This window comes from Triticum dicoccoides, chromosome 6B (assembly GCF_002162155.2).
Source record: "Triticum dicoccoides isolate Atlit2015 ecotype Zavitan chromosome 6B, WEW_v2.0, whole genome shotgun sequence".
NCBI classification, from domain to species: Eukaryota; Viridiplantae; Streptophyta; class Magnoliopsida; order Poales; family Poaceae; genus Triticum; species Triticum dicoccoides.
The window spans coordinates 460,768,265-460,783,178 of NC_041391.1; the positions used below are offsets into that span (position 1 = coordinate 460,768,265).

Here is a 14,914-nt window from a genome sequence, read left to right on the forward strand (position 1 = left end):
TGTTGCGACTAAGCTGCTTGCCATTGTCCAGTGGAAGAAGTTTTATGTAATCTGAAATGAAGATTCAATTAGGAAAGCAATGACAATAGAGAAATAATTTCTAGATAGTATGTTTCATGATTTGAGATTGGGCCAACTAGAACTGCAGTATTCACTGCCAGAATGATTTCATGAATTTTGCTCAACCTATTTACCATACACAAGCAACACTTACACCAGAGCATGTGCATATACTTGTGTCACATCAGGGGGTTTAGAATGCACTCAATATATTCTAATAAAAAGGATTAGGAGCAGAGGGAGAGGGAGGTGGAGATGGATGTGCTACCTGTTGCTGGGGTGGTGCCTCTTGGTGGTCGTGCTTGAGCTCCTCCTGAAGCTGATCACTAACCTGCAAGACAAACAAGACCATGGGTGAGCTGCAGCACATGCATATACATTAAGTGAAGATAAGGAGAAGAACCTGGAAGAAGAGAGGTGATCTGTCCTACTCCGTCCATGCCTGTCCTCCTTCGTGCCGATGTCAAACATCCTCCGTTCGTCGCTTGCGAGCACCATGCGCATTGGTTGGCCATGACGCCCTTGTCCTCTGCTGCACGGATGAAAACCAAAGCATCGGTATAGCTACACTGGCACATAATACAGACATGGTATCACAGACATTCTCTAATTGACGAGCACCAAAACATATACATGCACCAGTTATTATCAGGTTAAGCCTCCTTAGTTTAGTGATCATTTAGCCATACGATTTTTCACCAAGGATTGCACCAGATGTCATGGTTCAATTGAGATCTACTAAACTACATGATCACAGGAATGATGAGCAGTTTTAGATCTTAAAAAATGTTCCACGCACAGTCTTAGTGCTCCATCAAAGAATCAACTAAATTTGCTCTCAAGCATACAAACAAAGTTTAGGGAAAACCAAATGAACAAGCACTTATTGTGTAGGACACATAGCTATTTCATAAGCATTCAGTGTGGATATGTCTGCTAAATGTATTGTGGACAAAAAGGTAAGGCTCCCAATAGCCCAATATTATGAGAAATACAGTTCAGATTTTCATAATAGAACTGACATGTGTAATCATATAGCTCGGGGAAGGACCTCTTGGTCGCCCTAGGGAGCAAATAGTGATGATCAGATCCATTTGACATCAACAAGTATCGTCTCTGGGGAGCAAATACTGTTCCGAACATATGTTTTTAATAGTAGAAGCAAACTGAACAGCACTATAATTGCAGCTCACTCGACTGCAGCACAAGATTAACTCTATATATAATTGAGTACTATGGACAGTTGGACACAATGAAGATAAAATAAGTTCATAGCATTCGAAATGTAAAGAGTCTAGACTCTTTTTATCAATCTACAAAGAACAGGCTTCGATTGTATGCCCATAATTTACACACATCCTGGTGTCTAAAGGTCAGAGAAGGTACAAACATCTACAATGTATCACCTATAAGACTAAACACAATTCTGGGTACAGACACTAAAAATGCAAGGCGTTGCAATGTCCAAAACAGGGATATTACATGATACATCCAACTAATTCAAAGCAGATCCAACTTTTCATGTCAATGCACAAGGAAACAAACAACATCTTACCGAGCTAATGCCAGCGGCAAAGAAGGGCACCGGCCCACTCTTGTGCCCATCGGCCGCCCCATTCTTTGCGGGCCCCTTGGTCGCGCGGTAGGCATCTGGCGGCATGACCCCGAACACGACAGAGACGTTCACCCCGGCCTTCTCGAACACGTTCCCGTCCAGGAGCACCCGGCTGATGCCCCCGCCGCCCCCGGGGCGCGACCAGACGTCCTCCAGGAACTGCTTCCCGCTGCCGTCGGCCTCCTCGAGCGCGGCGCAGATCACCTCCTTCTCGACCGGAACCGACGCGCGCACGTGCAATGCGCGACGGGCAGGGAGGCGAGGAGAGGAGAAGGACACCTGGGCCGCCCCCGGCGAAGAGGGCCTGTGGGCGCGCGCCGCGGCCGGTGTGGGGGTCAGAGTCTGGGACGGGGTGGTGAGGAGAGAGGACACCATGGCTTGGTGGGGGTGGGTGTGCGCCGGTCGCGCCGGTCCTTCACAATGCCCGTGCGCTGGGTTTCGACGGGATGGGCACACGGGAATGGGAGGGGAGGGGCTAGCGGCAGCGAGGGGAGGCGAGGCGACGAGGGGAGAGGGAGGTGGGTGGCGGATCTGGAGCGGGGTTGGGAGACGAATGCTAGGGTTCGCGTGCGGGGCTGGGCGGCGAGGGGAGATGGAGGTGGGTGGCAGATCTGGATCTGGAGCGGGAGAGGGAGGTAGGAGACGACTGCTAGGGTTTGCGTGCGGTTGAGCCGGGCTTCATGGGGTGAGAGGGTGAGGGAGTTTTCTTTTTTTCTGAGACAAAGAGGGGGGTGAGGGAGAAAGGACTGTCGTCGGATCCGGGAGCATCCGACGGTGTTGGAGGCACGATCCGCGTGACATGCTCATGGACCAATCAGAACCCAGTACACGATATGACCATCTAAATTGGTCATAATCGACTAAAAATAAGGTGTTGAATCATATAAACAGTTTTATGATATGAAAAATTCAAAAAAGGAAAAACATTCTCATTGTGTCAGCAAATGTGACCTAGTTTTTTTAGGAAAACTAACAAATTTAAAATTGTAATAAGACAAATATCTTTAAAAAGTGTTGTGAGAAATGAGTTTTCAGGAAAAATATCATTTTGTATTTTTGGAGTGAAAAAATTCTTTTTTGTGAAGAATCTACAAAATAATTGTTTCAAAATGGCACCATGAAATTTTTCAAAACTATAAGACATCATTTTATGTATAGTTGACCAAATCTTAACATGTAAAATGCTTTCGATCCACCTCTCATCAAAAAGACAATTTATCTTTCAAAAAAGAATTTACCTGAGCATTCTTTTTTTCCACTTTTTCACATTAAATTCGAAAAAATGATCTCATATTGTGCACAAGGGTGCATATTGGAATGGCAAACAATGTTACCTAAGGAAGTTTTCATTTTCTTTGGACGAAAAAACCATTTTCCATTTTTCGAGTGCCCAAAAGGAGGTTTTTTGTGAAGGACCTTCCACATAATTGTTGCAAAATTGGACCAAATCATTTTTATAAAATACTAGGCCATATTTAATGCACGATTGACCAAATGTTTGGGTGTAAAAAGTTTTGATCCACCCCTCATGAAAAAGACGAATTTCCGGCGATTCAGTTAGAAGCGGGTCAAATTTAAACTGTAGCTGCCTCATAGTTTGCTCTTTATTTTTTCCCAAAATCATTTCTAGGTACATAAGTATCTATTTAATTAGAGAAACACTAATAAAATTCCAAGATTCAACCACAAGCTAGGAACGGTCATTCCCGCCTTTTTGACCTCATTTTGAAATGGGCATAAAAAATTCAAAAAAAATCAAAAAATTGGGAAACCTTCGCATTGTGTCATCATATGTGGCCAAGTTCCCAGGAAAAATAAAAAACTTGTAATACGGCAATTATTATAAAAAAGTGTTGTCAAAAACGAGCTATCACGTGTGGAGATCAATGGCTTTCAAGCCAAATGATCAATCTTATGGCCACACTCATGGCATAGTTTGTTCAAATGATCTCATATTGTGCACAAGGGTGCATATTGGAATGGCAAACAATGTTGCCTAAGGAAGTCTTCCTTTTCTTTGGACGAAAAAAATCATTTTCCATTTTTCGAGTGCCCGAAAGGAGGTTTTTTTGTGAAGGACCTTCCAAATAATTGTTGCAAAATTGGACCAAATCATTTTTATAAAATACTAGGCCATATTTAATGCACAATTGACCAAATGTTTGGGTGTAAAAATTTTGATCCACCTCTCGTGAAAAAGACAAATCTCCGCCGATTCAGTTGGAGGCGGGTCAAATTTAAAATGTAGCTGCCTCATAGTTTGCTATTTAGTTTTTCCAAAAATCATTTCTAGGTATATAAGTATATATTTAATCAGAGAAACACCAAAAAAATTCCAAGATTCAACCACTAGCTAGGAACGGTCAAGCCCGCAGTTTTGACCGCATTTTGAAATGGGCATCAAAAATTCAAAAAAAATTAAACAATTGGGAAACCTTCGCATTGTGTCATCATATGTGGCCAAGTTCCCAGGAAAAATAATAAACTTGTAATACGGCAATTATTTTAAAAAAGTGTTCTCAGAAACGACCTATCACGTGTGGAGATCAATGGCTTTCAAGCCGAATGATCAATCTTATGGCCACATTCATGGCATAGTTTGTTCAAATGATCCCATATTGTGCACAAGGGTGCATATTGGAATGGCAAACAATGTTGCCTAGGAAGTTTTCTTTTTCTTTGGATGAAAGAACCATTTTCCATTTTTTGAGTGCCCAAAAGGAGGTTTTTTAGTGAAGGACCTCCCAAATAATTGTTGCAAAATTGGACCAAATCATTTTTCTAATATACTAGGCCATATTTAATGCAAAATTAACCAAATGGTTGGGCGTAAAAAGTTTTTATCCACCTCTGGTGAAAAAGACAAATTCCCGCCGATTCAGTTGGGAGCGGGTCAAATTTGAACTGTAGCTGCCTCGTAGTTTGCTCTTTATTTTTTCCAAAAATAATTTATAGGTACATAAGTATCTATTTAATCAGAGAAACACCAAAAAAATTCCAAGATTCAACCACTAGCTAGGAACGGTCATTCCCGCCGTTTTGACCGCATTTTGAAACGGGCATAAAAAATTCAGAAAGAAATCGAAAAATTGGGAAACCTTCGCATTTTGTCATTATATGTGACCAAGTTTCCAGAAAAAATAATAAACTTGTAATACGGAAATTATTTTAGAAAAGTGTTCTCACAAATGAGCTGTCATGAGTGAAGATTCATGGCTTTCAAGCCAAATGATCAATCTTATGGCGGCATTCATGGCATAGTTTGTTCAAATGATCTCATATTGTGCACAAGGGTACATCTTGGAATTCCAAACAATGTTGCCTAAGGAAGTTTTCATTTTCTTTGCACGGAAAATTCATTTTTCATTTTCCGAGTGCCCAAAAGGAGGTTTTTTTGTGAAGGAACTACCAAATAATTGTTGCAAAAATGGACCGAATCAATTTTATAAAATACTAGGCCATATATAATGCACAATTGACAAAATGGTTGGGTGAAAAAAGTTTTGATCCACCTCTGGTGAAAAAGACAAATTGCCGTCGATTTAGTTGGAAACGGGTCAAATTTGAACTGTAGCTGCCTCATGGTTTGCTATTTATTTTTTCCAAAAATTATTTCTAGGTACATAAGTATCTATTTAATTAGAGAAACACTAATAAAATTCCAAGATTCAACCACAAGCTAGGAACGGTCATTCCTGCCGTTTTGACCTCATTTTGAAACGGGCATAAAAAATTCAAAAAAAATCAAAAAATTGGGAAACCTTCGCATTGTGTCATCATATGTGGCCAAGTTCCCAGGAAAAATAAAAAACTTGTAATACGGCAATTATTATAAAAAAGTGTTGTCAAAAACGAGCTATCACGTGTGGAGATCAATGGCTTTCAAGCCAAATGATCAATCTTATGGCCACACTCATGGCATAGTTTGTTCAAATGATCTCATATTGTGCACAAGGGTGAATATTGGAATGGCAAACAATGTTGCCTAAGGAAGTCTTCCTTTTCTTTGGACGAAAAAATCATTTTCCATTTTTCGAGTGCCCGAAAGGAGGTTTTTTTGTGAAGGACCTTCCAAATAATTGTTGCAAAATTGGACCAAATCATTTTTATAAAATACTAGGCCATATTTAATGCACAATTGACCAAATGTTTGGGTGTAAAAATTTTGATCCACCTCTCGTGAAAAAGACAAATCTCCGCCGATTCAGCTGGAGGCGGGTCAAATTTAAAATGTAGCTGCCTCATAGTTTGCTATTTAGTTTTTCCAAAAATCATTTCTAGGTATATAAGTATATATTTAATCAGAGAAACACCAAAAAAATTCCAAGATTCAACCACTAGCTAGGAACGGTCAAGCCCGCAGTTTTGACCGCATTTTGAAATGGGCATCAAAAATTCAAAAAAAAAATTAAACAATTGGGAAACCTTCGCATTGTGTCATCATATATGGCCAAGTTCCCAGGAAAAATAATAAAGTTGTAATATGGCAATTATTTTAAAAAAGTGTTCTCAGAAACGACCTATCACGTGTGGAGATCAATGGCTTTCAAGCCGAATGATCAATCTTATGGCCACATTCATGGCATAGTTTGTTCAAATGATCCCATATTGTGCACAAGGGTGCATATTGGAATGGCAAACAATGTTGCCTAGGAAGTTTTCTTTTTCTTTGGATGAAAGAACCATTTTCCATTTTTTGAGTGCCCAAAAGGAGGTTTTTTAGTGAAGGACCTCCCAAATAATTGTTGCAAAATTGGACCAAATCATTTTTCTAATATACTAGGCCATATTTAATGCAAAATTGACCAAATGGTTGGGCGTAAAAAGTTTTTATCCACCTCTGGTGAAAAAGACAAATTCCCGCCGATTCAGTTGGGAGCGGGTCAAATTTGAACTGTAGCTGCCTCGTAGTTTGCTCTTTATTTTTTCCAAAAATAATTTATAGGTACATAAGTATCTATTTAATCAGAGAAACACCAAAAAAATTCCAAGATTCAACCACTAGCTAGGAACGGTCATTCCCGCCGTTTTGACCGCATTTTGAAACGGGCATAAAAAATTCAGAAAAAATCGAAAAATTGGGAAACCTTCGCATTTTGTCATTATATGTGACCAAGTTTCCAGAAAAAATAATAAACTTGTAATACGGAAATTATTTTAGAAAAGTGTTCTCACAAATGAGCTGTCATGAGTGAAGATTCATGGCTTTCAAGCCAAATGATCAATCTTATGGCGGCATTCATGGCATAGTTTGTTCAAATGATCTCATATTGTGCACAAGGGTACATCTTGGAATTCCAAACAATGTTGCCTAAGGAAGTTTTCATTTTCTTTGCACGGAAAATTCATTTTTCATTTTCCGAGTGCCCAAAAGGAGGTTTTTTTGTGAAGGAACTACCAAATAATTGTTGCAAAAATGGACCGAATCAATTTTATAAAATACTAGGCCATATATAATGCACAATTGACAAAATGGTTGGGTGAAAAAAGTTTTGATCCACCTCTGGTGAAAAAGACAAATTGCCGTCGATTTAGTTGGAAACGGGTCAAATTTGAACTGTAGCTGCCTCATGGTTTGCTATTTATTTTTTCCAAAAATTATTTCTAGGTACATAAGTATCTATTTAATTAGAGAAACACTAATAAAATTCCAAGATTCAACCACAAGCTAGGAACGGTCATTCCCGCCGTTTTGACCTCATTTTGAAACGGGCATAAAAAATTCAAAAAAAATCAAAAAATTGGGAAACCTTCGCATTGTGTCATCATATGTGGCCAAGTTCCCAGGAAAAATAAAAAACTTGTAATATGGCAATTATTATAAAAAAGTGTTGTCAAAAACGAGCTATCACGTGTGGAGATCAATGGCTTTCAAGCCAAATGATCAATCTTATGGCCACACTCATGGCATAGTTTGTTCAAATGATCTCAAATTGTGCACAAGGGTGCATATTGGATGGCAAACAATGTTGCCTAAGGAAGTCTTCCTTTTCTTTGGACGAAAAAATCATTTTCCATTTTTCGAGTGCCCGAAAGGAGGTTTTTTTGTGAAGGACCTTCCAAATAATTGTTGCAAAATTGGACCAAATCATTATTATAAAATACTAGGCCATATTTAATGCACAATTGACCAAATGTTTGGGTGTAAAAATTTTGATCCACCTCTCGTGAAAAAGACAAATCTCCGCCGATTCAGCTGGAGGCGGGTCAAATTTAAAATGTAGCTGCCTCATAGTTTGCTATTTAGTTTTTCCAAAAATCATTTCTAGGTATATAAGTATATATTTAATCAGAGAAACACCAAAAAAATTCCAAGATTCAACCACTAGCTAGGAACGGTCAAGCCCGCAGTTTTGACCGCATTTTGAAATGGGCATCAAAAATTCAAAAAAAAATTAAACAATTGGGAAACCTTCGCATTGTGTCATCATATGTGGCCAAGTTCCCAGGAAAAATAATAAACTTGTAATATGGCAATTATTTTAAAAAAGTGTTCTCAGAAACGACCTATCACGTGTGGAGATCAATGGCTTTCAAGCCGAATGATCAATCTTATGGCCACATTCATGGCATAGTTTGTTCAAATGATCCCATATTGTGCACAAGGGTGCATATTGGAATGGCAAACAATGTTGCCTAGGAAGTTTTCTTTTTCTTTGGATGAAAGAACCATTTTCCATTTTTTGAGTGCCCAAAAGGAGGTTTTTTAGTGAAGGACCTCCCAAATAATTGTTGCAAAATTGGACCAAATCATTTTTCTAATATACTAGGCCATATTTAATGCAAAATTGACCAAATGGTTGGGCGTAAAAAGTTTTTATCCACCTCTGGTGAAAAAGACAAATTCCCGCCGATTCAGTTGGGAGCGGGTCAAATTTGAACTGTAGCTGCCTCGTAGTTTGCTCTTTATTTTTTCCAAAAATAATTTATAGGTACATAAGTATCTATTTTATCAGAGAAACACCAAAAAAATTCCAAGATTCAACCACTAGCTAGGAACGGTCATTCCCGCCATTTTGACCGCATTTTGAAACGGGCATAAAAAATTCAGAAAAAATCGAAAAATTGGGAAACCTTCGCATTTTGTCATTATATGTGACCAAGTTTCCAGAAAAAATAATAAACTTGTAATACGGAAATTATTTTAGAAAAGTGTTCTCACAAATGAGCTGTCATGAGTGAAGATTCATGGCTTTCAAGCCAAATGATCAATCTTATGGCGGCATTCATGGCATAGTTTGTTCAAATGATCTCATATTGTGCACAAGGGTACATCTTGGAATTCCAAACAATGTTGCCTAAGGAAGTTTTCATTTTCTTTGCACGGAAAATTCATTTTTCATTTTCCGAGTGCCCAAAAGGAGGTTTTTTTGTGAAGGAACTACCAAATAATTGTTGCAAAAATGGACCGATCAATTTTATAAAATACTAGGCCATATATAATGCACAATTGACAAAATGGTTGGGTGAAAAAAGTTTTGATCCACCTCTGGTGAAAAAGACAAATTGCCGTCGATTTAGTTGGAAACGGGTCAAATTTGAACTGTAGCTGCCTCATGGTTTGCTATTTATTTTTTCCAAAAATTATTTCTAGGTACATAAGTATCTATTTAATTAGAGAAACACTAATAAAATTCCAAGATTCAACCACAAGCTAGGAACGATCATTCCCGCCGTTTTGACCTCATTTTGAAACGGGCATAAAAAATTCAAAAAAAATCAAAAAATTGGGAAACCTTCGCATTGTATCATCATATGTGGCCAAGTTCCCAGGAAAAATAAAAAACTTGTAATACGGCAATTATTATAAAAAAGTGTTGTCAAAAACGAGCTATCACGTGTGGAGATCAATGGCTTTCAAGCCAAATGATCAATCTTATGGCCACACTCATGGCATAGTTTGTTCAAATGATCTCATATTGTGCACAAGTGTGCATATTGGAATGGCAAACAATGTTGCCTAAGGAAGTCTTCCTTTTCTTTGGATGAAAAAATCATTTTCCATTTTTCGAGTGCCCGAAAGGAGGTTTTTTTCTGAAGGACCTTCCAAATAATTGTTGCAAAATTGGACCAAATCATTTTTATAAAATACTAGGCCATATTTAATGCACAATTGACCAAATGTTTGGGTGTAAAAATTTTGATCCACCTCTCGTGAAAAAGACAAATCTCCGCCGATTCAGTTGGAGGCGGGTCAAATTTAAAATGTAGCTGCCTCATAGTTTGCTATTTAGTTTTTCCAAAAATCATTTCTAGGTATATAAGTATATACTTAATCAGAGAAACACCAAAAAAATTCCAAGATTCAACCACTAGCTAGGAACGGTCAAGCCCGCAGTTTTGACCGCATTTTGAAATGGGCATCAAAAATTCAAAAAAAATTAAACAATTGGGAAACCTTCGCATTGTGTCATCATATGTGGCCAAGTTCCCAGGAAAAATAATAAACTTGTAATACGGCAATTATTTTAAAAAAGTGTTCTCAGAAACGACCTATCACGTGTGGAGATCAATGGCTTTCAAGCCGAATGATCAATCTTATGGCCACATTCATGGCATAGTTTGTTCAAATGATCCCATATTGTGCACAAGGGTGCATATTGGAATGGCAAACAATGTTGCCTAGGAAGTTTTCTTTTTCTTTGGATGAAAGAACCATTTTCCATTTTTTGAGTGCCCAAAAGGAGGTTTTTTAGTGAAGGACCTCCCAAATAATTGTTGCAAAATTGGACCAAATCATTTTTCTAATATACTAGGCCATATTTAATGCAAAATTGACCAAATGGTTGGGCGTAAAAAGTTTTTATCCACCTCTGGTGAAAAAGACAAATTCCCGCCGATTCAGTTGGGGCGGGTCAAATTTGAACTGTAGCTGCCTCGTAGTTTGCTCTTTATTTTTTCCAAAAATAATTTATAGGTACATAAGTATCTATTTAATCAGAGGAACACCAAAAAAATTCCAAGATTCTACCACTAGCTAGGAACGGTCATTCCCGCCGTTTTGACCGCATTTTGAAACGGGCATAAAAAATTAAAAAAAAATCGAAAAATTGGGAAACCTTCGCATTTTGTCATTATATGTGACCAAGTTTCCAAAAAAAATAATAAACTTGTAATACGGAAATTATTTTAGAAAAGTGTTCTCACAAATGAGCTGTCATGAGTGAAGATTCATGGCTTTCAAGCCAAATGATCAATCTTATGGCGGCATTCATGGCATAGTTTGTTCAAATGATCTCATATTGTGCACAAGGGTGCATCTTGGAATTCCAAAAAATGTTACCTAAGGGAGCTTTCACTTTCATTGCACAAAAGAGCCATTTTCCATTTTTCGAGTACCCTAAATGAGGTTTTTTTGTGAAGGACCTACCAAATAATTCTTGCAAATTTGTACCTAATCAATTTTATAAAATACTAGGACATATTTAATGGACAATTGACAAAATGGTTGTGTGTAAAAAGTTTTGATACACCTCTGGTGAAAAAGACAAATTCTCGCCGATTCAGTTGGAAGCGGGTCAAATTTGAACTGCAGCTGCCTCATAGTTTGCTCTTTATTTTTTCCAAAAATCATTTCTAGGTACATAAGTATCTATTTAATCAGAGAAACACCAAAAAATTTCCAAGATTCAACCAATAGCTAGGAACGGTCAAGCCCGCCGTTTTGACCGCATTTTGAAACTGGCATAAAAAATTCAAAAAAATCAAAAAATTGGAAAACCTTCTTATTGTGCCAATATATGTGACCAAGTTTCCAGGAAAAATAATAAACTTGTGATACGGTAATTATTTTAAAAAAGTGTTCTCAGAAATGAGCTATCATGCATGAAGATTCATGGCTTTCAAGCCAAATGATCAATCTTATGGCCACATTCATGGCATAGTTTGTTCAAATAATATCATATTGTGCACAAGGGTGCATCTTGGAATGGCAAACAATGTTAGCTAAGGAAGTTTTCATTTTCTTTGCACTGAAAATTCATTTTCCATTTTCTAAGTGCCTGAAATGAGTTTTTTTGTGAAGGACCTACCATATATTTGTTGGAAAATTGGACCAAACCAATTTTATTAAATACTAGGCCATATTTAATGCACAATTGACAAAATGGTTGGGTGTCAAAAGTTTTGATCCACCTCTGGTGAAAAAGGCAAATTCCCGCCGATTCAGTAGGAAGCGGGTCAAATTTGAACTGCAACTGCCTCATAGTTCGCCATTTATTTTTCCAAAAATTATCTCTAGTTACATAAGTACCTATTTAATCATAAATACATGGTTTGGTGGCGATACGTCGAGGTTTGGACGGTGGGCGAGGGCCCCAACTCTAGAGCGCGTAAACTCGCATGCCCGCCGTGTGGTCACCGCATGACCGTGGCGTTGCCATGTGTTCTGGGCGGCCTAGGCATGTATAGTGTGTTGGGCACTCCCTAGGTAGGATCTAGGAATAAAATACATAAGATTCTCAAGAGGAGACCGATCGACACTCAAACATGAATAAGCAGCCAAGTGTTTGATTAGCGGTACGGGAAATGCACATGGCTAATGGGTGTGAGTTTTGGCTGAGGATGATCAGTTACTAAGAAGACCGTCTTCACAAATTTTCAGCTCAAAAGGAGGAGCCTAGGTGGTACTTGCTTTGCAAAGTACCACACTGGACATTAATACGAATATTGAAGCTGGGCTCAAAATAATGAATGGAATGAGCTGGCATTTGGTGGATGATGGTTATTTGGGTATAGGAAAGCACTGTAGAAAATGGATACCATTTGGACATGCCAAAATGGTACTTCCTTCACAAAGTGCTGCTCTGAACAGAATAGGAAAATGAATATTGTTGAGTTATTTTTGAACTAGGCAAGGAAGGTTTTTGACATATTTGATGAAGATATTATCCAAACAATTTATGAGATTTTTTTTGGGAATTTTCAGAATAATAGAAATATAGGTTGCTTCACAACCTAGGGCAAAAATTGACACATGGACATCACACATAGGCAAAACTGATGAGATGGCGCCTAGTCATCACAACCCACCACAATCTACAAGGCTATGACCATCTATATTGGTCGTTAACAAGTAGAAGTAAGGCTGCGGACCAGCACTATTTTCTTTATGACCATTTTGTGTAAGGACATTACGTCCTTTCTGACCAAAATGTCGCAATGGTTTAGGGTTTGGAGCCCCCCGAACAGCTTTTGACAAATTGGTCTCAAATGGTCATAGATCTATGACCAATTCTTCCAAGGTCACTAGTTGACATATTTCTTGTAGTGGGCGCTAACGAGCTTGATGATGCGAGCGAGCCATTCCTCGTAGAGGTCGTCGACGGGGCGGTAGTGCAGGAGCTCACGTGCCAGGAGCAACGCGGCCTGTGCGTCCGTGGGAGCGCGACGAGCTTGAGACGACGAGCCAGCTGGAGTTAGCGATGGAGTGGCGGTGCAGCCTTCCTGCCGCACCAAGGGATGCAGCGACGATGCTTGCTGCTCGTTCCCCGCTGGGCCGGTGGCGGCGTTGGTGGCAGGCGAGGGAGAACGACAAGGAGGCCCGCCGACGGGGGCTATGTGGGTGACGCGGGCGGCGAGAGCAGCCCGATACACGGCGCGAGCTCGGCGAGCGTCCGCCATGGATGCGATGAAACGATGGAACGCGGAACCGCGAAAAGAGGATTTTGGCGCACCCTACCTAGCGTGCCAAATGTCGGATATCGGGTTCCAGCAAAACCCTTAAGGTTCGAACTCTGGGGTGCGCACGAAGATCTTCTTCCTACGGATCCACGCCCCAAAGCCTCATCACGAATCTAAGCTACACGATGAACCAAACGAGGGACACAAGGTTTATACTAGTTCGGGCCACCATTGTGGTGTAATACCCTACTCTAGTGTGTGGTGGTGGATTGCCTCTGGGCTGATGATAAATAGTGTAGAGGAAGAACAGCCTCGCGAGGGGTGTTCTTGAGCCGGTGCGGTGTTCTACTTGGGATGGATCCGATCCCTATTACTGTGGTGGCTAGCTCTATTTATAGAGGCCTGGTCCTCTTCCCAAATATTGAGCGCGAAGGGAGCCAACAACGACCATTTTGAAGAGGGACAGCTAGTACAAGTTATCCTGACTAAAGTTGGTCTTCATCTGCCAAAGGCACTGGCGATGACACCATCTTGGGCTCCATGGTGACCTCCGTCCTGTCGCTCTTCTGGTCTTGGTCTTATTGCACCGATATGGTAACCTTTGCTTGATGCCTCGGTACTCCGCGCCTGCGCTTGCCCCCATTGCACCAAAGAGGCAACAAGGACACTGCATAGGCTAGCGCCCGCCTGGAACCCACCTGGTCTCGATCGCCATGGCTTGCGTCACGAGCACATCGCGAGGTACTCCTTTTCTTGATCTCTCAGCCTCCTCGCGAGCCTGCCTGGTGAGGCCGCCCCTGAGGAAGCCTTGCGTTGTCCGCTACGCAAGGCTTGGCTCCTCGTGAGGGTCTTGAGCTTGGGTTGATGAAGATGGGCCGTACTGGGCCGCTGCGTGAGGCACGCCGCGGGCCACAGGCAGGCAAGCCTGGGGACCCCCATTCCCAGAACACCGACAGAAATGCGGAAGCCGAAGCGAGGTGCCAGTCGGGCTCTCCGACCACACCACGTATTCAGGGAGCACGTCCAGCGAAGAGAAGCGCGACCGAGGAGGGTGCACGATCACGGCGCGCCTCCCTTCATCATGGGGGCTGCTTCGGAGTAGGTGGCCCCTGGCGCAAGAAGAGGCACCATCGTGTGCACCAAGAGGGGTGCCGGCTCTGGGGGGTGCGCCCCCGCGCCCCCTAGGAGCCGCCATGGGAACCGCGGGATGCTTGCGGGAGCGACCGCGACCTCTCTTAGGAGGCGGAGCGGCCGGCCCCTCCTTGGAAGCCTTCGCCTTCTCGGCCGCTGAAAACCTTCTCGTTGACGCCATGGGAGCAAGATGGAAAGGAGAGAAGCAGGCGGAAGCAAGACGAAGGAGAGATGGGCGAGGGGCTCTGTCCCTGCCTCACCTTTATAGCCAAGGGAGGCCAACCGTCGGCCTCCACAACCTCGCACCATCGTGACCATTTGCATGCCGCATCGTCCCGTCAAGTCGAACGGTTGCCGAGGCAGTATGGTGAAGCGGAGTCACCCACGTCCCATCAATTGCCACGCGTCATGAAGGCCGCAGGCGGTTAGGGCCCGCGGCGCTCCGCACTTGCCCTTTGCCTTCACTTAGAAGACAAGTCCAAGCGC

The 14,914-nt window shown here is 41.2% G+C and overlaps 1 protein-coding gene across 1 annotated transcript; it reads right to left on the reverse strand.

The window, feature by feature from the left end:
• Positions 1-386: 386 nt before the first annotated feature.
• Positions 387-2,050, reverse strand: LOC119321196 (oxygen-dependent coproporphyrinogen-III oxidase, chloroplastic-like). Its single transcript, XM_037594988.1, has 3 exons — positions 1,616-2,050; positions 503-629; positions 387-391 (listed from the first exon to the last, which is right to left on the reverse strand). Exons 1-3 carry the CDS (start codon positions 2,048-2,050, stop codon positions 387-389), a joined length of 567 nt encoding a protein of 188 aa, XP_037450885.1.
• Positions 2,051-14,914: the final 12,864 nt, after the last annotated feature.